General features: G+C 44.3%; 1 protein-coding gene across 1 annotated transcript in view; it reads right to left on the reverse strand.

Moving 5' to 3' along the window:
• ULK1 (unc-51 like autophagy activating kinase 1) overlaps positions 1-27,251 on the reverse strand; it is an 89,355-nt gene that overhangs the window by 55,292 nt on the left and 6,812 nt on the right. Inside the window, exons 6-10 of the mRNA XM_032229225.1 lie at positions 13,801-13,833; positions 13,561-13,597; positions 10,393-10,566; positions 9,364-9,437; positions 233-334 (exon numbers count right to left, since the gene is read on the reverse strand). Coding sequence (XP_032085116.1) covers positions 233-334; positions 9,364-9,437; positions 10,393-10,566; positions 13,561-13,597; positions 13,801-13,833 — 420 coding nt within the window. The remainder of the gene's footprint in view (positions 1-232; positions 335-9,363; positions 9,438-10,392; positions 10,567-13,560; positions 13,598-13,800; positions 13,834-27,251) is intronic.

A 27,251-nucleotide genomic window follows, 5' to 3' on the forward strand; every position in this document is an offset into this window, starting at 1 on the left:
TCAAAAGGATGCAAATGACCAGCTGTCTGAAGGAGTATAAATCCTTCCATTCCCCACCATCCAGTCAGAGCTGAAGAAGCTTCTTCGAATGAGAAGCGAAATGACTTCAAAGAAAAACCAGAAAGTCCAGTTGCCTCTTTAAAAAAAAAGTACTTTTGGGACAAGCAACAACATACTTAAGAGATTCCCAAAGTCAGAGGAGAAATGGACAGAAATGAACTTTTCCTCTTACCTGAAATGGTGCTTTCCCCGTCAGGCACTGGTAGATTATCGTCCCAATGCTCCACAGATCAGCTTTGGCATCGTAATGTTGAGACATAATTACTTCTGGGGCCTGCAATGGAGCAGAAAAAAGCATGTACCTTAACATAGAATAAACAAAGTTGGAAGGGACCTTGGAGGTCTTCTAGTCCAACCCCCTGCATAGGCAGGAAACCCTGTACCACTTCAGACAAATGGTTATCCAACATCTTCTTACAAACTTCCAGTGTTGGAGCATTCACAACTTCTGGAGGCAAGCTGTTCCACTGGTTAATTGTTCTAACTGTCAGGAAATTTCTCCTTAGTTCTAAGTTGCTTCTCTCCTTGATTAGTTTCTACCCGTTGCTTCTTGTTCTGCCCTCAGGTGCTTCGGAGAATAGTTTGACTCCCTCTTCTTTGGGGCAGCCCCTGAGATATCGGAACACTACTATCCTGTCTCCCCTAGTCCTTCTTTTCATTAAACTAGACATATCCAGTTCCTGTAACCGTTCTTCATATGTTTTAGTCTCCAGTCCCCTAATCATCTTTGTTGCTCTTCTCTGCACTCTTTCTACAGAGGTCTTGTGTGTGGTCTCATCTGCTTTGAAGTCACCCCAAATCCTGCGAGCCGCCCTTCCAGGAGAGGATTTGAGAAAGCCGGTGGATTTAAGTTTTCTTTGCCAATTAAAACTGGGTAGTTAATGAAAGGGAGGAGAAAGCTACACAATAATCTGGTTCAGAGTCGGCTTGAATGCGGAAAGAAAGCCCAGAATTTAATCCCACACGGACCCAAAAAAATAAAACTAAACTAAAAAGCCAGCCCTCTACTTTATCCTCTGGGTCAGCTAAAGCTGGGGAAAAAAAATAAAAAGAGAGATTCAAATGTTCTCTCTATGCAATTCAGTGGCCTGGTTTTCATTTGGTTGGCCGATGAATCATTGGCCTCCAGCCAACCACCGGGGGAGAGGGGGGGGAATAAAATGCCAACACACCTTTGTACCAAAACAAAGAACGAAGCATGCCTAAAAACATTTTAACCAGGCGGCACTTGCCAGCTGCCAAACAAGTTGAAACAGCAAGATAGAATCACGACATGCATTGCCAAACATTCTGATAAACTCATAACCGACGGGACTCCAAATATTTTTTTTTTAAGTTGGCTTTTCTCATTCAAGCATGTCAACTTGGGGGGGGGGGGGAGTCCCACCCTGCTCTACTTCCAACAACGAGCCTGCAAGGTAGGTTAACCGGGCTCGCTGGGAAAAGAAGCTGAGCTCCTTGACTGGAGGACTTGCAAACAGAAGCTGGAGGGACAGATTTTCAGGAGATATAGACTACAGAATAACAAAGTTGGAAGGGACCTTGTAGGTCATCTAGCCCACCCCACCCCCTGCTCAAGCAGGGGACGCTACACCATTTCTGGATGTTCGAAGGAACCTGAGCAAGGGGTGGTGGACTAGATGACCTCTTAAGATCACATCTGGCTCCACGATTAGCATTCTAAAGAAAAAAAATGGGGGCCAATCCACAGTGGCTCCCTATTCATGGGTTTTCGTGCATCTTTCCCCCTTAAAGGCAAAAGGCCCATCTTAAATTTCACATCCTAAATTTCCCCCCACAATCCTTGTTGCGGCCTGCCAGCAGCCAGCAGAGCTGGCAGCAGATTTGGACAGTGAGAAGGTTGGGGAGGAAGATGGGCCAGTCCTGGAGTCTGGGGAAGGCTCTAATGAGGGCTCTGTGTCGGAGGCAGAGAGGGGGCCAGGGCTGTCTGACAGTTATCAGCTGCCTTCAGAGTTGGAGATCAGTGAGGCAGAAGAACAGCTGAAGCCTGTTCCCAGTGTGTGCATGCACAGAGTTGCCAGACAAAGGGAAGAGCTAAAGAACAGGGGTCGACTTGGGAGTAAGGCCACAGGTGGACGATGAATGGCCCCGCCCAAAAGGAATAAAAGAGGGGAGAAAGAGGAGTGGAGTTTGCAGGAGACCATTCATTCGCTTAATTGGTTCGTGACTCTCTGAGACTCCTTGCCAAGTTCTGCAGACATCTGCCTGTCAGCTCTCCAAGCCAGATAAGGTCTGTGACTGTAAATCGTCCATTGAAAGACTTTGCTGAATATGAATAAGCAGAATTCACAGTCAATTAATAAAAGGGGGTTTTGTCTGGACAAGGAGTTGGCTTCATGCTCTCAGGAAACCTTGGTCAGAACAATCCTTTTGCTAATTACGTCCCCATCACATAACGCACCACACCACACAGATGGTCCTTGACTTACGACTGTTCACTTAGTGACCATCCAAAGTCACAATGGCACTGAAAACAGTCACTTCCCTAGTCCCGTGATCTCCTTTTGCGACCTTCCGACCAGCAAAATCAATGGGGAGGCCAGGTTCGCTTAACAACCGTCCTGCTAAGTTAACAGTTGCGGTGATTCACTTAACAATTATGGCAAGAAGGGTTGTAAAATGAGTCAAACCCCACTCAGTACCTGTCGCACTCAGCCAGAGAAATGTCAGGCTCAATTGTGGTTGTAAGTCAAGGACTACCTATATTTAAAACCCCCACCAAGCTTTGTGTTAAAAATATAACATGGCTGAGTATCTCATTCTATTATATCATGATATTATTAATAACTCTGCCGTCTCTGGCTTTGCTTGCAAACAAACACACACACACACACACACACACACACACACACACACACACTGGCAGCATCCGTAGTAGATATGCACAGGAAGGCATTGTGTGCTTTGGGTGAAGTCAGCAACCAACAACACAAAACGCAACGCCCCCGAGCCCAGCAGAATGCCCCCCCCACAAAATGACCCTTTGGCTTCAGAATGCTGATGGCCCTGCCAACTACTAGGTGTTTTTGTGTGTGTGTGTGTGTTTATTTCAGCCAGTTAACTGAAGGGAAAACAGCCTCCAGTTTATTCCTTTGGACCCCTCCCTGATTCATAAGTTTCAGCCTTACCAGCTACACCAGACAGGAAACCAGGTGAGGTTATTCAACTTTATGGTAAAAGCTACATTGAGAGTGCCTTACAAATCTGAAAGTTAAAAAAAAATCCTGCTGCCACCTTTACAGCTGGAGAAACTACGGAGTAAACTTATCTGATCATTCCCTAGGCAGCATATTTTCCCTCCCCTCTCCTAAGGTTTTTCCCACACACCATTACAAGCCGTCTCCTTTACAGCCCAAGAAATTAGGGAGGGTCCCTTCTGAGTCTCTTCCTCCACCCATTATGCAGCTCTGGGCTATGCGGTCTCTTATCTGACCATTCCCTAGGCAGCATCTCTTCTCCCCGTCTTCCACGGTATTACCCACATTCCATTACTACCACCTACTTTACAGCCTAAGAAACTAGGGAGGGTCCCTTCTGAGACTCTTTCTCTGCCCCTTTTGTAGCTCTTGGCTATGCTGTCTCTTATCTGACCATTCCCTAGGCAGCATCTCTCCTCCCTGTCTTTCATGGTCTTTCTCTCCTTCCATTACTGCCACCTGCTTAACAGCCTAAGAAACTGGGGAGGGTGTCTCTTCTGAGTCTCTTTCTCTGCCCCTTATGTAGCTCTGGGCCATGCCTTCTCTCATCTGACTGTTCCCTAAACAGTATCACCTTGCTCCATCTCCCAAAGTCTTTTGCACATACCATTACAGCCCTCTAGCCATGCCCAATTCCTGCAACCGTTCAAAAGCATCAATTCTTTGGTGCTCAGCCTGTCTCAAATCTCACTTTTTCCTCTCTCCTCCTCCCAGGAGGGTAAAGAAGGGCTTCTAATGTCAGGTTCTCTCCCCCCCCCCTCTGAAGGCTTCCTCCAAGGCTCTCAGACCATGTGTTGCAAATGCCCTGCAGGCAGTCTGGTCAGTTGAGGCATTGAGGAACCTGTTCAAACTTTCCGACCTGTACATTCCATTTCAAGACCATAAAACATTAGAACAAACCATGAAGGCCAGGCCAGGGTCATGTAAGAACAAGAGGAGGAACAGGGTTGGATCAGACCAAGGTCCATCTTGTCCTTATTGTGTCATACCGTGGCAGTCAAATGCAACCCCAAGCTCACAACAAAGGATAGGGCAAGTGGTATTTGTTGTTGTTAGTTGCGAAGTTGTATCCAACCCATCGCTACCCCATGGACAATGTTCCTCCAGGCCATCCTGTCCTCTACCATCCTCTGGAGTCCATTGAAGCTCACACTGACTGCTTTGGTGACTCCATCCAGCCACCTCCTTCTCTGCCGTCCCCTTCTTCTTTTGCTCTCCATCTTTCCCAGCATGAGGCTCTTCTCCAGGGAGTCCTTCCTTCTCATGAGGTGGCCAAAGTCTTTGAGTTTCCTCTTCAAGATCTGGCCTTCTAAAGAGTAGTCAGGGTGGATCTCCTCTAGGACTGACCGGTTTGATTGTCTTGCAGTCCAAGGGACTCGCAGGAGTCTTCTCCAGCACCAGAGTTCAAAGGCCTCCATTCTTTAGCGTTCAGCCTTTCTTATGGTCAAACTTTCACAGACATAGATTGCAACTGGAAATTTAAGTGGTATTTAAGGCTGGGCTTCTATCAACCAGAAGATCATCAACAGCCATTGGCTCCTCCCAACTTAACAGTATCTACATGAATTGGCTATTCCCATCTCAAATTCCGCAGAATTTAACATGATGCATTTCGGCTTTGGCTCAGTGTAGAGGTCTGAACATGACTCAAGAGAAGGTTGGAAGCAACCTTAGAGGTCATCTAGCTCAACCCTCTACCCAGTCCAGAATCCACTACAGCAACAGTCCTCAAATTTTGTGGCTTAGCAGCCCAGCAGTGTGTGAAGGTGGGGGGGAAGGAATAGTTGTTTGTGAGTGGTAGGCGGGGTGTGCCAGAGCATGCATGGCTCCAATTGAAGCTTCGTGCAGGAGCGCAAGATGGCCGTTGTTCATACAAGAGAAGTTTTGTACATGAGCGCAAGATGGCCACGGTTCGTGCGACGGAAGTTTCAGGGAAGTGCTGCTGCTCACACGAGGGAAGTTTCATGTGTGAGCACAAGATGTTCGCCGCTTACGTGAGGGAAGTTTCATGCGTGAGCACAAGATGGCTGCCGCTTACGTGAGGGAAGTTTCATGCGTGAGCACAAGATGGCTGCCGCTCACGTGAGGGAAGTTTCATGTGAGAGCGCAAGATGGCCGCCACTCACATGAGGGAAGTTTTGTGTATGAGTACAAGATGGCTTCCCCCCGTGCAAGGGAAGTTTCGTTCATGCACGCAAAATGGCCACCATTCGTGCAAGAGGAGTTTCACATGCGAGGGAAGCTAGTCCAGTGGTGGGTCATGGCCTGGGGATTGGGGTCCCCTGCATTAGAGTATCTACCACAAATGACCATCCAGCCTTTGTTGGGAGACCTGAAGGCCAACTCCTTACTTCATGTGGCAGCCTGTTCCACTGGTTCAGAGCACCCATCAAGTTCCTTCTGATGTCTACTATGAACTTAACATTTGCAGTTTGAACTCACCAGTTCTGTTCCTCCCCTCAGGAGCAACAGAGAACAAATTGAGTCTCTTTTATGACATCCCTTCTAAGGTTTCAAAAAGGGTGGTGCATCTCCCTGTAATTATCTATTCCACAGACGAGATCCTTGAAGGACTCGTCGCCAACCTTCAAGTTTCCAAATCTCTTTATCTTGGTAGATGCTAAACAGCCCCGAGAGCCTTGAACTGATTCAACCAATATGGTTTACACAGATAAACCCAACTCGAGGGATACTGGAGGGATCTATAAATTGCCTTTTCCATAACAACCTCTTTCTTTGCACAAACAGGACTAGAATCTTAGATCAAATTGTAAACAATCTCTCTCACTCCATTTCTCTCTCCATCTTTCTCTTTCCATCTCTCTCACTCCATCTCTTTCCATCTCTCTCTCTCCTCTCTCTCACTCCAATTCTCTTTCTATCCCTCTCTCCATCTTTCTCTTTCCATCTCTCACTCTTTCCATCTTTCTCTCTCCATCTCTCTCTCTCTCCATCTCTCTCTTTCCATCTCTCTCTCCATCTTTCTCTTTCCATCTCTCTATCTTTCTATCTCTCTTTCTCTCCATCTCTCTAACTCCATCTCTCTCACTCCTTATCTCTCTTCATCTCTCTCCCTTTCCATCTTTCTCTCTCCATCTCTCTCTTTCCATTACTCTCTCCATCTCTCTCTTTCCATCTCTCTTTCTATCTCTTTCTCTCCATCTCTGTCACTCCATTACTCTCTCCATCTCTCTTTCCATCTCTCTCTCTCTCTCTCTCTCTCTCTCTCTCCCCCTCTCTCTGTTTTTTTCCAGCCTCTTATGACATCCCTTCTAAAGTTTCAAAATGGGTGGTACATCTCCCTGTAATTATCTATTCCACAGACTAAACATGCTGAGATCCTTGAAGGATTCCTCTCCAACCTTCGAGTTGCCAAATCCCTTATCTTGGTAGATGGCAACAGCCCCAAGAGCCTCGGACTGGTTCAACCAACGTGGTTTACAAACGCAAATCCAGCTCTAGGGATACTGGACAGATCTATCCACTCGATTGCCTTTTCCGTAACAACCTCTTTGCACATTGGAGAAAGTTGTCCAACCAGATCTGCATCATAAATCTTCCTAATGAATGAAGAGGGCTGGAGGGATATTATTTGCCTCCAGTCCTGAATCAGACACTCCGCTCACGTCTTACATCTGCTTCCTCTTTCTTGCTGGGTGACTCCCGCCGTGAAGAACTCGTGTTCTGGATGCAGAATAACAGAGTCTATCGGCTGCTCAAAACTCGCGTGTCTGTCTGTAACCTTCAATTAGGCAAAACGGAGAGCCATAGAGCAACCATTTCTGAATCAATGGGCTTCCAACCGGCTTCACTTACAGAACGCACCCCAAATCTGACTCCCGGAGGACTCACATTCAACAAAGTTGTGGGCGCTTCGACGCTACTGAACTGCTGAGATCAGGTTTGTCGTTTCCAGTGCTTCCGGCCAGCTTCCTAGGAGGGTGATCCATGGGTAGGATGGCAGAAAGTCAGAAATCATTCTGGCTCACTTGATCCTTATCAAATACGAACCTCTTCCATCTCACATAATCTGAATATACAACCCCTAATTTAAGAGCATCAAGAGGATCTCTTTTACGACTTAGTTGCACATCAATAACGCTCTTCTCTACATTTTTGCTGAACAAATGGTAGCCAGCCAAGGACTGCCTGCATTGTACACATGCAGAGAATCATAGAACGTAAACTGTGAAGGGCACCCTCGAGGTCATCTATTCCAACCCCGCCACCCGCCCAAAGCAAGAATCCACAGCCACGAGTCACAAAACGGAACCTGTGGAAGGAACCTTTGAGATCATCCAGTTCAGTTTCCAAAACAGAGAAGAATCCAGAATTCATCGAAGAGTAAAACAGAAGCATTGGAGAGTGTCTTGTTTTAATCTTTGCAATGCCATCCAGGGTCACTGGAGCACGACCACATCAATTTTTAAATAAATTAGAATAGAATAACAGAGTTGGAAGGGACCTTGGAGGTCTTCTAGTCCAACCCCCTGCTTAGGCAGGAAACTCTACACCACTTCAGACAAATGGTAGTCCAACATCTTAGAAACTTCCAGTGTTGGAACATTCACAACTTCTGGAGGCAAGTTGTTCCACAGGTTAATTGTTCTAACTGTCAGGAAATTTCTCCTTAATTCTAAGTTGCTTTTCTTCTTGATTAGTTTCCACCCATTGCTTCTTGTTCTTCAGGTGCTTTGGAGAATAGCTTGACTCCCTCTTCTTTGTGGCATCCCCTGAGATTTTGGAACACTGCTATCATGTCTCCCTTAGTCTGTCTTTTCATTAAACTAGCCATGCCCAGTTCCTGCAACCGTTCTTCATATGTTTTAGCCTCCAGCCCTCTAATCCTCTTTGTTGCTCTTCTCTGCACTCTTTCTAGAGTCTCAACATGTTTTTTACATCGTGGGGACCAAAACTGGATGCAGGATTCCAAGTGTGGCCTTACCAAGGCCTTATAAAGTGGTATCAACGCTTCACATGATCTTGATTCTATTCCTCTGTTGATGCAGTCTAGAACTGTGTTGGCTTTTTTGGCAGCTGCTGCACACGGCTGGCCCTTATTTAAGTGATTGTCCTCTAGGACTCCAAGACCCTTCTCACAGTTACTACTACGGACAATCAGATCATCTCTCTCCCAGGAATCATGCAACTTCCTAGGTAAACAAATACAATCCTCACCCTTTTTAGGTCCTCAAAATACAGATACTGCACGAGTCAAAAAGAGGGCTGTGAAAATATTTACAGACCCCTCACATCCTGAACATAAGTTGTTTCAACTCCTACCTTCAAAACGAGACACTATAGGGCACTGCACACCAAGACAATTAGACACAAGGACAGTTTTTTCCCAAACGCCATCACTCTACTAAACAACTAATTCCCTCAATCAACACTGTCAAACTACTTACTAAGTCTGCATTACTATTACTATTAGTCTTCTCATCGTTCCTATCACCCATCTCCTCCCACTTATGACTATATCTTTGTTGCTTGTATCCTTACGATTTATATTGATACTGATTGTTTCCTGATTGCTTACTTGTATCCTCTGACTATCCTTAAGTATTGTACCTTATGATTCGTGATGAATTTCTTATTATGTACACTGAGAGCATCAGCACCAAAGACAAATTCCTTGTGTGTCCAATCACACTTGGCCAATAAAGAATTCTATTCTATTCTACTCTATTCGATTCCTTATTCTATTCTGTTCTATGCTACGCTACTCTACTCTACCCTACTCTGCACTCTACTCTATTCTATTGAGATGGAAGACCACGTAGCTTTGTGTATGTAACCTCGGACACAATAACAGAAAAAAGGACACGACAGCAAAACCAAGGTTGCCCCCTCACAGACTGTACCCATTTCCTTTCCCATGTTAAATGATAAGTGTCCTTATCAAACACCGCTAAATGTAAAAAGTTGTTGTCCTTATCCCCATTGCTGCGCCCTTTAGTGTGGTTTCTTTTTTTTTCTTTTCTCGAACAATAGAAACAGCAACAATTTGGGGCGCTTTCCTCGTTTTTCAACTCTAAAGCCCATTGGGGAAAAAGAAAATGCAAATAAGCCATGCTGCCCTTACCATGTACATGGGAGACCCGCATAGCGTCGCCGCCATCATATTATTCTGTAGGTAGCGTGCAAATCCAAAATCAGCTGCACCGAGAATCAAATAGGGGAAGGGAGGAAAGACAGGATGGAAAATTACAATTGGTTTTGGCAAAAACCATTAAATATGAAAAGCCGTTTTCCTCCTTCCCTCCCCATCCCTTCTTCCTTTTATGCTTTTTTAAAAATTGATAAAACCATAACAGTTTTTTTGGGGGGAAGGATTATTGCAATAAGGAAAAGATGGGAGATCAGTCTGGACCAGAGGTGGGCTGTTACCGGTTCATCCCAGTTTGGTTGAATTTGGCTGGACTCACAGAACCGGCAGTAACCCGGGCCAGCCATATCCACAAACCAATTTTCCAGTGTCTTCTGCCATTGCCGACATATTTTTAGTCAACTGCGCATGCTTGAGCAATATGCAGCCGGGATGCATGTGAGCGAAGTGCACGCATAGCAAACCAGTACTAACCGGTACAGGAACCTACCCCTGGCCTGGACCCAAATTAACGAACCCATATTTTTCCATTGGTGATGGCAAAAGCAAATCATACTTCCTAGAAATTAGAATTCATTGAAATCCATGGGGTTTACCACTATCACCCCAGAAAAAAAACGAACAGGACTAGAAATTTAGATCATGTTGTAAACAATCTCTCTCTCTCCATCCCCCCCTCTCAATCTTTTTTCTCTCTTTCCATTTCCATCTCCATCTCTCTCTTTCCATCTCTCTTCCCATCTATCTCCATCTCTCTTTCCATCTCTCTCTCTTCTCTTCCCATCTATCTCCATCTCACTCTTTCCATCTCTCTCCTTTCATCTCTCTTCTCTTTTCATCTATCTCCATATCTCTCTTTCCATGTCTCTCTCTCTCTTCCCACCTATCTCTCTCTCTCTTTTCACCTCTCTCTCCTTCCAACTTCATCTCTCTCTCTTTCCATCTCTCCCTCCCTCTCTCTGTTTTTTTTCATAGCATCTTTCATTCCTTTCATCTCCCACTTACCGATCTTGATCCGGATGTTATTCGGGTTCAACTTCTTGCTGCCCGTGAAGGAAAGCAGAATATTCTGGGGCTTGAGATCCCTGTGAATGATGCCTTTGCTATGCAAAACTCTCATGGCGCCTGCAATTTGCTGGAAAAAGAGACGGATTGTGTCTTCGCTGAGAGTTCTCATACCTGTCCAAAGGAAGAGAGGGGGAAACAGTGGTGAAATATGCTGATTATTACTGATTATTGCCAAACAGATTTTACTGCCAAAGGTTTTATACCTGGACAGGATAAACCAAAGGTACAAGTACAGATTGGGTGAAACTTGGCTCAAAAACAGTAACAGTAACTGAGAGAGGGACCTTGGAGTCTTAGTGGATGATCACTTGAATATGAGCCAGAAGTGTGTGGCAGCAGCCAAAAAAGCTAACATAATCCCTGGCTGTAAAAACAGAGGCATAGAGCAGAAATCAATTAGCATTGCTTTATAAAACCTTAATAAGGCCACCCCCTGAAATACTGCATCCAGTTTTGCTCTCCACATTACAAAAAAGATGTTGAGACGTTGAGAAAAGTGCAAAGAAGAGCAACTAAGATGATTAAAGGCCTGCAGACTAAAACATATGCAAAATGGTTGGAAGATTGAGGTTTGGCTAGTCTACTAGCCAAACTAGGGGACTAGGGGAGACATGATAGTAGTCTTCCGATATCTGAGGAGCTGCCACAAAGAAGAGGGAGTCAAACTATTCTCCAAAGCACCAGAGGGCAGGACAAGAAACAATGGATGGAAACTAATGAAGGAGAGAAACAATCTAGAATTAAGGAGAAACTTCCTGATAGTGGAAACAATTAACCAGCTTGTCTCCAGAAATTGTGGGTGCTCCATCACTGGAGGTTTTTAGGAAGAGACTGGACAGCCACTTGTCTGAAATGAGATAGGGTCTCCTGCTTGAGTAAGGGGTTGGACTAGAAGACCTCCAAGGTTCCTTCCAGCTCTTATTCTGATTAGATTCCAACAGTGAGAAGCTGTCAACAATGAAACCAGTGAGCTACCTTCTTCCTCTAACGTTAAATTTTACGTGGTGTAAGAACCAACATCTGGATTAACACAACCTGTTCCTTGATACAGGTACTCCTTGACTTACGAGCACAACTAAGCTCCACATTTCTGTTGCTAAGTGAGTTTTACCCCATTTTTTTTACCTTTCTACATCTCTTGTTTTAGCCTGTTGACGTGGTGCAAGATTAAACCCCAAAAAACAACAACACCTGGATTAACACACAATGGGTCTCAACCCAGGCCAGGACGAGCCGGGCAAGGATGATTAATCAACACAACGACATTGCTTTCATCTTTTTGTTAGCGTGTTTTTAAAAGCTTTTTATTTTGAAAGGATGGCGGCCACGGAGGACTTGAATGCATTAAGCTGATGAGAATTACAAAGAGCTTAAGAAATGTATCAAAAGGGCCAGGTCTCTGTCTGGAGATCGTGAAGACTTCAAAAGTCTCTTTGAAAAGTTTTTTTTTATGTATGTGGCTGGACAAACACACAGCCAACTATATCAAAAATGTCTAGTGAGGTTTTTTTATTCTAATCAGATGGCTGGCTTATACCAGAGTTTGAACAAAAACATATTTCTAAATATCATGAATTGGGAATGAACTCCAGTCATTCTGTCTTAAATATTCCAGCATGGGAGAACGCCCATTCAAATACCGCATTTTTCGGAGCATAAGACGCACCTTTTTCCCTCAAAAAAGAGGCTGAAAATCTGGGCGCGTCTTATACACTGAATACAGCTCTCCCAGCAGGCCTGGGGATAAGTTTTTAAATTACCCGCCCGAGTGTTGGTTGACTGTTGAATGCAAGTTGGTGTTTTATTATCTATCTTGTTTACTCACTGTTTGTCTTGTATTATTGCACCCCCTTCCCGTGATTGTAAGCCGCCCTGAGTCCCCTCAGGGAGAAGGGCGGCCTATAAATCGTAATAAATGTCTAAAAAATAAAAAAAATGTCTACAACATTTTTTGCCTCCCAAAACCCCGCCCCCTTCACCAAAATGGCCATGCATAGCTTTTAGGAGGCTTCCAGAGCACTCCTGGGGGCTGGGGAGGACAAAAATGAGCAAAAAATGAGCCTTTTTTTCCTCAATTTTGCTCTCCCCCCCAGGAGCACTCTATAAGCTTCCTAAAAGTTATGCATGCCCTTTTTTGACAAAAAACAGGCATGTTTTGGCAAAAAATGGGGCCATTTTTGCTCGTTTTGGGAGGGCGCACCCCAGGAGCACTCTACAAGCCTCCTAAAAGCTATTCATGCCCTTTTTGGGGGGGGGGGGAAACGGGGCCATTTTCACAAAAAAACGGGCCATTTTTGGGAGGTCTGCAGAGTGCAAAACCTTTTTTTAAAAATTTGCCTCTTCAAAATCTTGGTGCGTCTTAAACTCCGACAAATACGGTAATTATGCCCCTTTTTTCCTGCCTTGTTCATTTCAGATATTTCTTGATTAATCTGCTGCTCAAAGTGTTTAGATAGAGCAGGGGTCGGCAACCTTAAACACTCAATGAGCCACAAAGGTCCTAACCGGAAGCCAATTCAATTCTGAAGCCGACCGGAAGTCCCGTTCCCCCACCATAGAGTCTCCTCCTAGTTTTTTCCTCTACCTGTCCTAACTGAAAGCCCTATCGATTATGGAACCAACCGACAACAGGGAGCCGCAGCAGAGGGATGAAAGAGCCACATGCAGCTCCAGAGCTGCAGGTTGCCAACCTCTGAGATAGAGGATAAACAATATGTACATATATAAAGGGGGGGGGGGGAACCTTACAAAATTTAACAATTTACTAAAGGTTCCAAACGATTTCTATAAACTAAAGCTGTCAGTACAAATTTTGCTAGACTTGGAGACCACCTATGTTTTGATTGTTTAGTCTGGATGAAAATAGGCCCTATTTGCATTAATTATACCTGTGATTAAAAAGGAAAAAGCAACAACAACAACAACAACAACAACAAAATTAGAAGTCCAGGACAGACTTGCTAGTGGAATACCATCTGGACACTCCTATCAAACTGCATGGATGGATCCCATTTGACAAGTGATTTTGTGCCTGATATTATTTTCTGTTTCCTAATATTGATGCTAATATTATGGAATAATAATAACAACTCTTAGAATACGTACTGTGCAAATAGTCAGCCAAATCCCCACCGTTGCAGTACTAAAGAGGGGAGAATAAACAGAAACAAGAATTCATCAGCTAAGCCAAATTATTCAACATTCAGGTCGATAAATAAAATAACAACCAGCACTCTGCCGTTCGAGATGAAAGCAGCATAAAACGTTAATAAATAAATAAAACCATGCATGAATTCTTTTTTTTTAAAGGGGGCAAAATTAAAAACCTAACTCAGAATCACTCACCTCCATCACCAAATAAACGGAGTTTGCCATTTCCTAAAAAACAAAAACAAAGTCATTATTTCATATCGTGGCCGTTCGGAATTTGAATGATTCAAAGTAGGAAGGAAAAAATATCGCATACAAATAAATAAACATTTGAAGTCGGACATGACCAGACTTGTCAAGTCCGCTAAGCTCACCGTGGGAGAAAAACCAGACAACTTTGCAAATATCTCCTCCAGCTTTGCAGGCAAGAGAAACAGACACTGTTTCTCCAGGTTGGCCCAGAATGAAGGAAAAATCTGCTATTATTTTTTATAGAGTTTTATTATTTTTCAATTACAAAAATCAACATTCCACCTTATGCACTGTGTCGCCTGGCTACAAACATCTCTGTGCAACATTGTTCCCCTTTTGCCACATCTTTCATATTAACATTATTTCCCTAAGTTTAGTATTATAAAGCATTATAAAACTCTCAATTTTTCTTCTTACTATCTTCTAGTAATATCATATTAACATTAAACAGCATTATTCTTCTCATAAACATAATAACAGTTTCCCTCTTATTTATATCTCTAAGTGTATTGTCTACTTTATTTTTTAAGTTTCTTCATTTCCAAACTCCTCTTTCTCTCTCCAACCATTGGTAAAATACTTCCCAAATCATATAATATTCAGTTTCCTCTTCTCCTTAATTGCTAATATTAATCTGTTCATTTCTGCACATTCTAATACATTCCTTATTATCTTCTCATCAATAGGAATCTCTACACTTTCCCAATGTCGTGCAAATACAATTCTAGCTACAGTTAATACATGAATGATTAAGTGGGGTTTTGTTTTGGGTTGGGGTATTTTTTTGGTGGGGAGGACACATTTGGGTAAACTGTCAGGATTTATTTCTTTAGGATTGTGTTTGAAGGAAAGACGGATGCTAGATAGGACCCCCTATGCTCCTTTGTAGTCAACAATGCGCACAAAACTTCACTATTTGTTAAGAATCCCAAAGGTGCTTTTTTTTTTAGGAAGCAACTGGACTTCCTTGTTTTTTCTTTGAAGACATTTCACTTCACATCCAAGAAGCTTCTTCAGCTCTGACTGGGTGGTGGGGAATGGAAGGATTTATACTCCTTGCAGGCGGCTGGACATTTGCATCCTTTTGGATGGCCACTGAGGCCACTTGGAGGTTTGTCTGTGTCCTCAGGGTCACCTGAGTGGTGCAAATGTAGTCTGCAATTTTTTCCTCTGCAAATCCATTCCTCCTCCCACACTATTCCAAGAGTCTTCATCCCAAATTGCATAGCTACAAGTCGGTAGAGATTCTCCATCATCCAGGTCATGGTTGTCCCAAAGGTACTTTTTCAGGAGGCAACTAGACTTTCTGGTTTTTTTCTTTTGGAGAAGAAGCTTCTTCAGCTTCCATTCCCCACTATCCCATCAGAGCTGAAGGATGCAAATGACCAGTTGTCTGCGAGGAGTATAAATCCTTATCCAGTCAGAACTGAAGAAACCTCTTGGATGAGAAGCGAAACATCTTCCAAAGAAAAAACAAGAAAGTCCAGTTGCCTCCTGAAAAAACACCTTTGGGACAATAATTACCTGGATGACTGAGAATGTCTACAGACTTCTATTTATTAAGAACTTCCCTGAAAGGTTCTTGTTTTGGGAAGGAGGAGGGAAAAAAATGTTTTCTTCCATTGGATGTGCTAGGACAAATATATGCAGGAGGATATCTTTCCTTGTCGTGGTTTGATATGTCCAAGAATTCACGCAACAGACAATAGATTCTCTCCAGCTTCTCAGATCTTACAAAGCCATCACAGATAGGAAGAGAAAAGCCATCCTTTTAAGTCTTCCTGAAGATATTTACAGGACGTATTTCTTACAAGAAATATGTATTTTTGTGTGTGTGTGTGTGTGTGTATGTGTATGTATTCCAGCATAACTCTGGAACTCCTGGAACAATTTCAACCAAACTTGGTACACAGATGACTTACTCTCTGGAAACAAATATTGTGGGGGTAAGACATCTCTAACACCTCCCAGGGTGTGTGTTCTGTTAAGATGCAGCCTGTTGTGCCTTTAAATGGCTTCTACTGTACTACCGTAAAATGGATTCTACTGTAGCAGTGGAGTTGCCACGGTAACGGCTTCACAGTAATCCAAAATGGTGCTCCCTCTGGTAAATCCAACATTAGAAATTACTTTTGGTCCAGACATTTTCCCCCTATAAATAAATATCCAAGCAATGCCGGCTTATTGGCTAGTTTGCAAATAAAAATTGCAATTACATGGACCGGATTTGTCAGGCGCATGAGGCATCTTGAATGAATCCGAATAAGCGGAGGCCACACAATCCACTCAACACGTCAAACCATGACATGTGAATCCAGTTAGGCAGGGTGTTCAGAGCAAGGAGAATCCATCAGCTTTTCATTGGGCTTAATAAAAACACGGTGGAATTACTAGAGTTTCTTCCTCAGAGGATGGACTACATGAGAAGCAGATGTTTGAGAAAACGTAAAGCAGAAGTCTCAAGAACAACCAGGACGGACACAACCTATGCGGAGAATTGCGTCCCGTTTTGGATTCAGAGAGTCGTGTTCTGAGCGCTCCCACAAAATGGATGGGTTGGCCTTTCTCAAAATGGCTGCCCTTCCCACAGTCCATTCCACAACATGCAATCCTAGTCTATGCTAATCTTCCCATCCTAGTCTATGCTAATCTTGCTCATTGAATGTTCTGCATTGGTCCAATATCTGGCTTGCTTTGTCCCTTGTAAGTCGAGAACTACCATATTTTTCTGAGTATAAGACGCACCTTTTTCCTTCAAAAAAGAGGGTGAAAATCTGGGTGCGTATTATACACTGAAACCAGCATTTCTGCCTCCTGAATCCCCGCCCCCTTCACCAAAATGGCTGTGCATAGCCTTTAGGAGGCTTGCAAAGTGCTCCTGGGGACTGGGGAGGGCAGATATGAGCTAAAATAGGCTGTTTTTTGCTCAATTTTGCCCCCCCCCATCCCCAAGAGCACTCTATAAGCCTCCTAAAGGCTATTCATGCCCTTTTTTTTTTTGAAAAAAAAAATGGGCCGGTTTTCACGAAAAATGGGCCATTTTTGGGAGGTCTGCAGAGTGCAAAAACTTTATTTTCAAAATCTTTGGTGTGTCTTATCCTCCGGTGCATCTTATACTCCAAAAATACGGTGCCTGTAGTTGGCTAGAGCAGGGGTGTCAAACTCAAAGCCTGGGGGCTGGATCCAGCCCACAACATTGTTAGATCTGGCCCGCAGACCACCCTGGAAACAGTGAAGGACCGGCCCGCAAGCGCCTTTGCCAGCGAAAACAAAGGGGTCCCCTCCCAAAGTTTCATTTTTGCTGGCACAGGGTTGCAGGAGGCCATTCCAGCTGAAAAAGGAGCTCAGCAGTCTGTTTTCGCTGGCAGAGTGCTCGAGCCGCCATAGGCGCAACCCCGACATGAGTGATGTCGAGCTGGCCACACCCACCCCAGCCCCCCAAGGTCGAACACACCCCTGGCCTAGAGCAATTGTTGCTCTGGCTGAGCAGGAGAGGACATCCATCTTTTCAATCCAGAATAATCACACTTCCGAGCCCAAGTGGTCATTTAAAACTTCCTTCCTGGTTATTCACATTTGGGCTATGAATCTGCAGGAATGCAGCATTCACAACGCCACGTAATCCAGTAAACAGGTCGCCTTCCTGGTCCTTCCACTCTGCTGTCCTCGACACGCTGCCTTTACATGCGAGGCCTCGGTTCACAAACCGTCCCAGCGTTGTGCAATGCCACCCAAACCTGAGAGGTGGACCTGCAGTGCACAAAGCCACCAACGGTTCAACTCCCTTCATGTGCCGAGTTGAGTGTAGCGATCAAATCCACCCTGCCAAAATGCAGATCTTCACCTGATGGTAACACAGACTTAAATGTTTGCTATCTCTACTTCCGGTTTTCTAGTATGGAATGCCGCTCCTGGAATTTAGGTCCGCACGACCCCAAGCTCCAAACAAACCATCTTCTGACATTCATCTGAAACTCTTCTCTCCAGATTCTAAATCCACACAAGACACCAAGCTACAACCAAACCATCTTCTGACATTCATCCAAAAACACCTCTCTCCAAATTTTAAGTTTACACAACACACTATGCTCCAATTCAACCACACCCGAGACTAATGCAAGGTGTAAAGCCGGCAGGCATTAATTGGCACAGTCTACAACCGGTAGTATTTTTGCTGACCAAGCGGGTGTACTTCCATTTAGGCTCCAATGGCAAGCAACCTTCACCCAACTTGTTTTCCTACTGAAGGACTTACAAGCTCTAGACTGTCTATCATTGCATCCGTCCAAATTCCGAGCTGCCTGATCGGGAGCTGGGAACCAGCAAACAGGAAGCTGTGTTTAACTTTAAAAAAAATGCAAGCAACCCAGAAGCAAGTTTGCCATTCCTCAAGGCAGGTTTCATCAGTTCCTGAAGGGGCTAGTGGAATAAATCCATCATAACAAGGAACAGGCAAGTAGAGGCAAAGATCCATGCTAATCTTGGGTAACCAGGCCCTGATCTTCAAACATTGATTAGTTTGCCAGGTCCCTTGAGGCCAGCTACAATTTCTCACCTCAAAAGCAATCTCCTGTGTTTAAATAGTATGAAAAGAAGTCATAACGTTATTTCCTTCCTTCCCTTCCCTTCTCTTCACTCAACCCCTCCCTCCCTCTTCTTTCTTCCCTCCCTCTCTTCCCTTCCTTTTTTCCTTTCCCTTCCTTGCTCCCTCTTTATTCCTTTGTTCCTTCCACCCTCCCTTTTTTCTCCTCCCTCCATCTCTCCTTCCTTCTTTCCATCCTTCCCTCCCCTCCTTCTTCCTTCTTTCCTTTTACTCCCTCCCCCCTCCCTCTTTCCTCCTTCTCCTCCCTCTCTTGCCTGCCTTTCTCTCCCTCTCCCCTTTCCTCCCCTTCATTCCATCGTTCCTTACACTCTCCCTTCCTCCTTCTTCTCCTCCCTCCCTCTCCTTCCTCCCTTCCCCTCTCTTCCTTCTCCCTCCTCTCCTTTCCTCCCTCTTCTTTCCTCTTCCTCCCTCCCTTGCCTTCCTTTCCCTCCCTCTCTTCTCCCTTCCTGCTTTTCCTCCCTTGCCTCCCCTTCATTCCATTGTTCCTTCCACCCTCCTTCCTTCCCTTTTCCTCCCTCCCCTCCTCCCTCTCCTTTCCTCCTTCTCTTCCTCCCTTCCTCGTCTTTCTTTCCCTCCCTCTCTTCTCCCTCCCTTCCTTCTTTCCCTCCCTTGCCTCCCCTTCCTTCTTTCCTTCTACCCTCCTTCCCTTCCTTCTCCTCCCTCCCTCTCTCCTTCCTTCCTTATCTCCCTTCCTCAACACCCTTCCTCTTCCCCTCCTTCCTTTACTCTTTCAGCATAAATAGTTCTATTCAAAGCCAAAAAAAAAATAATTAATTGAACTTAGCTAAGAATATGATCCCTCCCAAAGTTTTTTTTAATACAGTCAAGGAAGGAAGAAGACAGTCCAAAATAATTTTCTAAGGGAGGCAAAGAAAAGAACGGTATTTTTAGAACAGTGCCTGGGTGACCTTGATCGCTGAGAAAAGCAGATTGGACGTGCCAAGAAAACTTCACAAAACTTGTGTGTCATGGATTAGTCAACCCCCTAATTAAGTGTCCAAGGTGTGACATACATTGAGCTACATAGAGCTCAACATCATACATAATGGAATGATAGAAATCTCTTCAGCAGCCTATCAGACCTGCTCTGGTTCTCTGCCGATTTGGACAGGAACAATAGCAATAGCACTTAGACTTATATACTGCTTCACAGTGCTTCCCAGCCCTCTCTAAGTAGTTTACAGAGTCAGCCTCTTGCCCCAACAATATGAGTCTTCATTTTACCCACCACAGAAGGATGAAAGGTCAACCTTGAGATGGTCAGGATCGAACTGCTGACAGGGGACAGAGAGAGGAAGGAAGGGAGGGAGGGAGGGAGGGAGAGGGGAGGGAGGGAAGGAAGGAAAAATGAAGAGTAAAGCAATAGGAATAGCACTTATATATCACTTCATAGTTCTTCACAGCCCTCTCTAAGTGGTTTATTAAAGTCAGAATATAGCCCCCAACAACCTGGGTCCCCATTTTACCCTCTTCGGAAGGATGGAAGGCTGAGTCAACCTTGAACCAGTCAGGATCAAAATGCTGGCAGGGGACAGAGGAAGGGAGCAAGGGAAGAAGGGGAAATGAAGAGCAAAGCAAATGAAGAGCAAAGAAATAGCACTTATATACCGCTTCACTTTGCTCTCCAGCCCTCTCTAAGCGGTTTAGAGAGTCAGCCTCTTGCCCCAACAATATGAGTCCTCATTTTACCCACCACAGAAGGATGAAAGGTCAACCTTGAGACGGTCAGGATCGAACTGCTGGCAGGGGACAGAGGAAGGAAGGGAGGGAGGGAGGGAGAGAGGGAGAGGGGAGGGAAGGAAAATTTAGAGAGTCAGCCTCTTGCCCACAACAATCTGGGTCCTCATTTTACCAGCCTTGGAAGGACAGAAGGCTGAGTCAACCTTGAGCCTGGTAAGATTTGAACTGCAGCTAGCAGTCAGCTGAAGTAGCCTGCAGTCCTGCACTCTAACCACTGCACCACCTCGGCTTCTTACAAGGTAGTAAGAAGAAAGGAACTGGGTTAAAAAAAAAAAACCTCAATCGCTCTTTCGCTCCGTCTTTTCCTATGGTGCAGCGTGCACCAGAGTCACCTGAGCCAAAAACCACCGGCAACTTTGGCTTAAGACCACGATTGAGCCCAATATATCTGCTGCCAAGTGGGATATATCGTGAAGTTGAGTTTTGTCCCGTTTTACGGCCTGTCTTGCCACAATCGCTAAGCGAATCACTCCAGTTGTTCAGTTATCAACATGGTTGTTAAACCGTGAAACCGTCATAAATACGAGTCAGTGGCCAAGCGTCTGAATTTTGATCACAGGGACAGCGGGGATGCTGCGACAATCGTAAGTGTGGAAAACGGTCATGGGTCACTTTTTTTCCCATGCCGTTGTCACTTCGAACGGTCACTAAGTGAGCTGTCGTAAGTCGAGGATTACCCGTATTTCCCCCAAAAAATGAAATTATGTAAATAAGGTCAAGATCCGCCTTGCTCTTCAAGAAGCTCCATGCCAGAGTTCAATTATTCTTGAGAAATAGGAATGAAGTCACCCTCCAGGCCCTATGAATAATGGCAGCTGTCAATTTTGTGGCTTGTGTCACCCTGGTGGACACTCAGGTGCCGAGCTTAGGAAAAGACACAGCAAAGGAATGACGGGTGAGTCAGCAAATCGTCACTACATCTTCTTCTTTTTAGAATAACAAAACGGCCCCGCCCACCTGCCTACCTGCCTGGATAAATCATGACCTTGTGCCACTCTCGTGGGGCAATTTTGATTTGACGCTCCTAACAGCTGAAGATTTTGCAATGTTTCTAGGAATGGAATTGGAAGAGGAAGAGAAGAGTGGAGAGGAGAGGAGAGAGGAGAGGAGAGATTAGGATAATATTGCACAGAATGTAGAGTAGAGTATAGAGTAGCAAAAAGAATAGAACAGAATTAGCACCGAATATAGAAGAGGAGAGAATAGAATAAAAAAATAGAATAGAGAATAGAATAGAATTAGCACAGAATTTAGAGTGTAGAGAGAGAAAAGAATAGAACAGAATTAGCACAGAATATAGAAGAGGAGAGGCGAGAATAGAATAAAGATTAGAGACTAGAAATAGCTCAGAATTTAGAGTGTAGAGAGAAAAAAGAATAGAACAGAATTAGCACAGAATATAGGAGAGAAGAGAAAAGAAGAGGAGAGAATAAAAAACAGAATAGAGAATAGAACACAATTAGCACAGACTATATAGAAGAGGAGAGAATAGAGAGAATAGAATAAAGAATAGAATAGAGTTAGCACAGAATTTAGAGTAGAGTAGAAAAAAGAATAGAACAGAATTAGCACAGACTATAGAAGAGAAGAGACAATAGAATGGAATAAAATTTTATTGTCACTTTAATTGTACACTAATCAGCATACATTAAAATGAAATTTAAATACATTCAGCTCTCAAAGCATAACTTATGCATACACACACACACGACACAGAGAAACATCACAGTCTAGTTCGAATGTATACATATACAGGGCAGGAAAAAAAAGAATCCTATGAGTTCACCAGACGGATGGCTTAGGGAACAAAGCTGTTACAGAATCTGGCAGTCCTGCTAGAAATACTTCAAAACCTCCTCCCAGAGGAGAGGAACAGAAATAGACCGTGGAGTGGGTGTGTGGGGTCTCTAACAATGTTTTGAGCTCTAAGCACATAGCGCTTATAAGCAGCATCCTGAATAACAGGAAGCGAGCTTCCTATAATCATCTCGGTTGTCCTTACCACTCTCTGTATGGACTTTCTATCTGAGGCACCACTACCCCCAAACCAAACAATGACACACCTTGCTAAATTGCAAAAGATTGCAAAGAAACTCACTTCGTAGTCCTGGGGTAGAAAACCACCATTTTTGACTGCAAGAGAAAGTCACTGGAAGTTGTGGGGGGGGGGGTCTTATATATTGTTTTCGCTATAGTTATTATTTCAGGAAGAAGCGTGCAAACCTGTAGTGCTAATTATCATACCTGCTCAAGGCTGGGATATTTACTGCTTGCAAATCACATCATGATTTACAATGAATTTCAGACAAAAAATATTCATTTACAAATAACAACCACATTAAGGCAGTATCTTCAGATTCCTAGCTGCACCAGGATTTCAGCTGGGCTCTGTGCTAGGAGACCAATGGCACTCATAAGCTATGGGTTATAGCTTAATGCTTTACAGACAACCAACCAGTTATTGGCACCTTAACAAACCATGTTTATACAAGCCATAACTTAGCTAGACACATCAAGTGAAGACACCGCCATATATCCATGCATATCCATGAGAGCCAGTTTGGTGCTGTGGTTAAGGTGCTGGTGTAGAAACCAGGAGACTGTGAGTTCTAGTTCTATCTTAGAGAGAAAAAGCAATTGGGAGATTTTGGGATAATCACCAGGAGACTGTGAGTTCTAGTCCCACCTTAGAGGTGAAAGCCAACTGGGAGATTTTGGGATAATCACCAGGAGACTGTGAATTCTAGTCCCACTTTAGGAAAATAAGCAGCATGGTGACTTTGGACCAGTCCCTCTCTCTCTCAGCCCAACCCACCAGATGGAAATAGAGTAGGAGGAGGAAAGTATTACGTATGTTTGCTGCCTTGTGTTATTTATAAAATAATAAAGAAGGGATTAAAAATTATATCGATTGCTCCAAACTAACGTAACTGCCTTCATGCTTCCTTCCCTCCAATCCTCAAAAATTCATAGCTGTAGCAAAAAACCTTTTAGAGAAAGCTTCAAGTATAAGTTCTAAAAATACTCCATACAGCAGAGACTGCCTCCTTGGGAGTTCGAGCAATGAAGGCCCATTAATACATTTCAATAATACATAAGTAAAGTTTTAAGTGGGTCACCCTTTTAGATACAGCTTTCAGAGGCACGCTTAGAGTTTCATGGGGGAAGGAAGGGAGAGAGAAATGAGAAGAATGGAGGAAAGAAGGACACAGAAAAATGAATGAAGACAGGAGGTATCAAGGAGGGAAAAAATAAACAAAGGAAGGAGAAGGAGGGAGAGGGAAGGAAGGACAGAGAAATGAGGAGGAAAAGAGATAGATGGATGGATGGATGGATGGATGGATGGATGGATGGAAGGAAGGAAGGAAGGGAGGGAGAAGAGAGAGGGAGAGGGAAGGAAGGAAATGGGACAGAGAAATGAGAAGGAGGAAAGGAGATGGAAAAAGGGAGGGAGGGAAGAACGTGGAAGAGAAGCTAGTAAACACTTTCACAGGACAGACTGAAGCATAAACTCAGCCAGACGTAGCCCACTGTGGCTTCATAGCTCCATGTGATCCCAGTTTCAGAGGGGCTGATTCTGCCCAACTTCCTTTGAAATCTCCTCTTCTCATCAGATTTGGCACCCATTCAATCCTTGGCCACTGAAAACAACACCATGAGGTGACAAGCAGGAGATTAGCTCACGCCATCCTGGTTTCAACACTACCTAGATTTTGTAACCGCACTTGGGAAGTGCTCGCTCAATACTTAGTTAAAAAAACAAAAATTAACCCCAGCTTTCTTTCTTCAATTCCAAAATTAGTTCTTGTTAAGTCTGTGGCTCCTTAAGAAGGTAAAAGAGAACAATTCTTCCCACTCTAAAACATCCTCCTTTTATATATCGGTGGCTTTATCCCATGGAAGCTTTTCCAAAAAATATCTGGAGATTATTTGTGGTCTGTTTTGAGGAAATGCAAGCAGAGGGACGAAGAATCACAGGGTTGGAAGGGACCTTGGAGGTCATCTAGTCTGCCCAATCAGGAGTCTTCAAACCATCCCGTAACAAATGGTTCTCCAATCTTTTCTTGAAAAACTCCAGTGATGAAGAACCCGCAACTCCACGAGAAAAAATGGATTCACTGTCAAGGAAATTTCCATCCAGATTCAAAACCATAAAAAAAATGAAAGTTAGAATATTTTGAACATGTGATGCAACACCTGGGAAAATACACCATCCTTCACTTAATCCTCAAGGGAAAGACTGAAGGCAAAGGAGGTCCAGGCAGAAGAAGAACATCATGGCTTCAAAATCAAAGTTTGGACAAAACTCAGCAGCACTTTTTCATTCAACTTTTGATCAAAATAGGATCGCCAACATGATTACTAATGTCAGATGACAGACATGGGAGGAGGAGGAGGAGAAGGAGAAAGAGAAAGAGAAGGGGAAGGGGGAGAAGAAGAAGGAGGAGAAGGAGAAGGAGAAGAGGAAGAGGAAGAGGAAGAGGAAGAGGAAGAGGAAGAGGAAGAGGAAGAGGAAGAGGAAGAAGAAGAAGAAGAAGAAGAAGAAGAAGAAGAAGAAGAAGAAGAAGAAGAAGAAGAAAATATCCAGGTGGAATCTCCCTCTGATGACATTTTCAGACCAAAAACAATTTAAAATGGGAAATTGGGCATGTTGTGAGAGATTTATCTGAGCTTTTGATCAGAAGGTCCCACATAGCTGCAGGGAAGCAACGTTGAAGTACCAAATGTCCATATATCGCCCTTATCCATCAACCACAGTCTACAAGCCACAACAGCTGGATTCAGAACAATTTTGTGTGAGGGGCAGGCATAACTGCCACTCACGCAGCCCGGTTGCAAATAGCCCACAGTCCGGTTGCAAGCTGGGGCCCACAGGTTGGGGACCTCTGGTTTAGAGCAGCAATCACCAACTGGTGTTGGTGATCTGCAGAAAAATTATTTGCATTTTTTATATTGCACTAAATCCTCAAACAATGGCTGCTGGGACGGATGCATGCAATGAACGCTTGTGTTGCTGCAGAGTCTCCCCCTTCAGGGTCTTTTTGTGCAGGTCGGAGGGAGGCACAAATTCTGACTTGGGGTCTGCTTCAGCCTCCTGGTGGGGGGCTTTGGGCGAAGGCTGGAGTGAAGAGCCGCTGGTGGCGATCGTTCCAGTGGGACTGCATCATGGCCTGGAAGTGGCTGACCATCTCAGCCCGCTGAGGAACCTCCAGGGGCCGGTACCTGGCCTTGCACTCCTGCAGGTCTTCCCTCTGCTTGGAAAGCCTATGCTTGTAGTCCTCACTGAGGTGCTTCTACTGAGCCTCCTTCTCGGTCAGATCCAATCTGAACTGAACTGTTTTGCCAACTCTTTCTGTGGTGGCTGCTTAGCTCCAGCAACTGCTTCCTGTTGGGCCCCTAAGAAGCCCGGGTGGGCAGGTGAGGAGTGGCTGGGAGGGGAGGGGCGAGTAGAGGCCAGGGCAATGCTCCTCAACATGAGTGACATCAAGTTGGCCACGCCCACCCAGTCACATGACCTCCTAGCCATGGTCCAACCGGTCATTAGGCAGATCGCATTAGTGTTCCTTGGGATTTAAAATGATGAATTTAGTGGACCCTGAGGTCTGAAAGATTGGTGATCCCTGGTTTAAAGCTTAAGCCACTGAACAAAACCAAAGCTTGGTTAAACCCTCAAATTTTTTCTTCTTCAGCTGTGAGGATACAGAATATCTGCTTAATTCTCCTTTTTTTGTGTGCGTCATGTCTTTTAAACGGTGAAGGCAATGCAATTCCAAACAAAAACTCTTCTGGGCTCTTTTGAGTTAAAGCCTGGGAGAGAAACCACTTCTTTAAATAAACACCTATCACATAACAGAAAACACAACCCACTGTCCAAATTCCTTGTTTTCCAAGTCAAAGACAGCTGTGTTTTCCCATGCACGCTGCCGCAGCACCGAATCAAATAGGCAGACTGGCAACCTTACACAGTGCACAACATTGGTGTCCCGTACTCTTATGCTGCATTATTTAATGCCACAGCTCTCAGAAAAGAAGCTTGATGGTGGTCTACACTGTTTCCAAGTTGGGGGATGGGGTGGGGAAAACTAAAGAATATAGCATATAGCTGAAGGGACCTTGGAGGTCTTCTAGTCCAACCCCTGCTCAAGCAGGAAACCCTATCCCATTCTGGACCAATCACTCTGCAGTCTCTTCTTTAAAAGCCTCCAGTGATGGAGCACCCAAAACTTTTGAAGGCAAACCATTCCAGTAATTAATTGTCCTCACTGTCTGGAAATTTCTCTCTATTTCTGCTTTGGATCTGGGTTGATAAGCTTCCATCTGTTCCTTCTCATCCTGCTTTCAGGGGCTTTGGGGAATAGAGTTGACCCCCCCTCTTTCTTTTTTGTGGCAGCCCCTCAAATTTTGGAAGGCTGCTATCAAGCCACCTGATCAACGAATCTGAAAAAATGTGATCAATCCCATCACGCTAAGAGAAAGCTCACAATTGCCAGACCAATCCTCGAATACAGCTCATTGGCTTGGAATCCACACTGTGTATCAGACATTAATACAATTGAGTGAGTCCAGAGGTATTTCACGAGAAGAGTCCTCCACTCCTCTGCTCACAATAGAATCCCTTACGCCACCAGGCTCAAAATTTTGGCCTTGGACAACCTGGAACTGCAACTCCAGAAATCATTCTGATGAGACATGGATGTCCGGATTGTCAAATAGGATCAATTTGCTTCCAGAGGTGATTCAACAAAAACCTTTTGATGTGGGTGCAGAATTCCAATTAATTCACAGTTATTTACAGGCATCAGATTCAACTTAGATGAATCAAGCTGACTCCACACTTTCTCTTTTAAAAGTTGATAGAATTTGGAGTTTCAACTCAGTTGCCTTGCAACTAGAGTTCCAAATCCAATTTTGTATTGGATTTTTATTCTGAAATCCAGAGGTATTTCATGAGAAGAGTCCTCCACTCCTCTGCTCACAATAGAATCCCTTACGCCACCAGGCTCAACATTTTGGCCTTGGACAATCTGGAATTGCGCCGCCTGCGCTAGGA

This window comes from Thamnophis elegans, chromosome 13 (genome assembly GCF_009769535.1).
Source record: "Thamnophis elegans isolate rThaEle1 chromosome 13, rThaEle1.pri, whole genome shotgun sequence".
Taxonomy (NCBI): domain Eukaryota; kingdom Metazoa; phylum Chordata; class Lepidosauria; order Squamata; family Colubridae; genus Thamnophis; species Thamnophis elegans.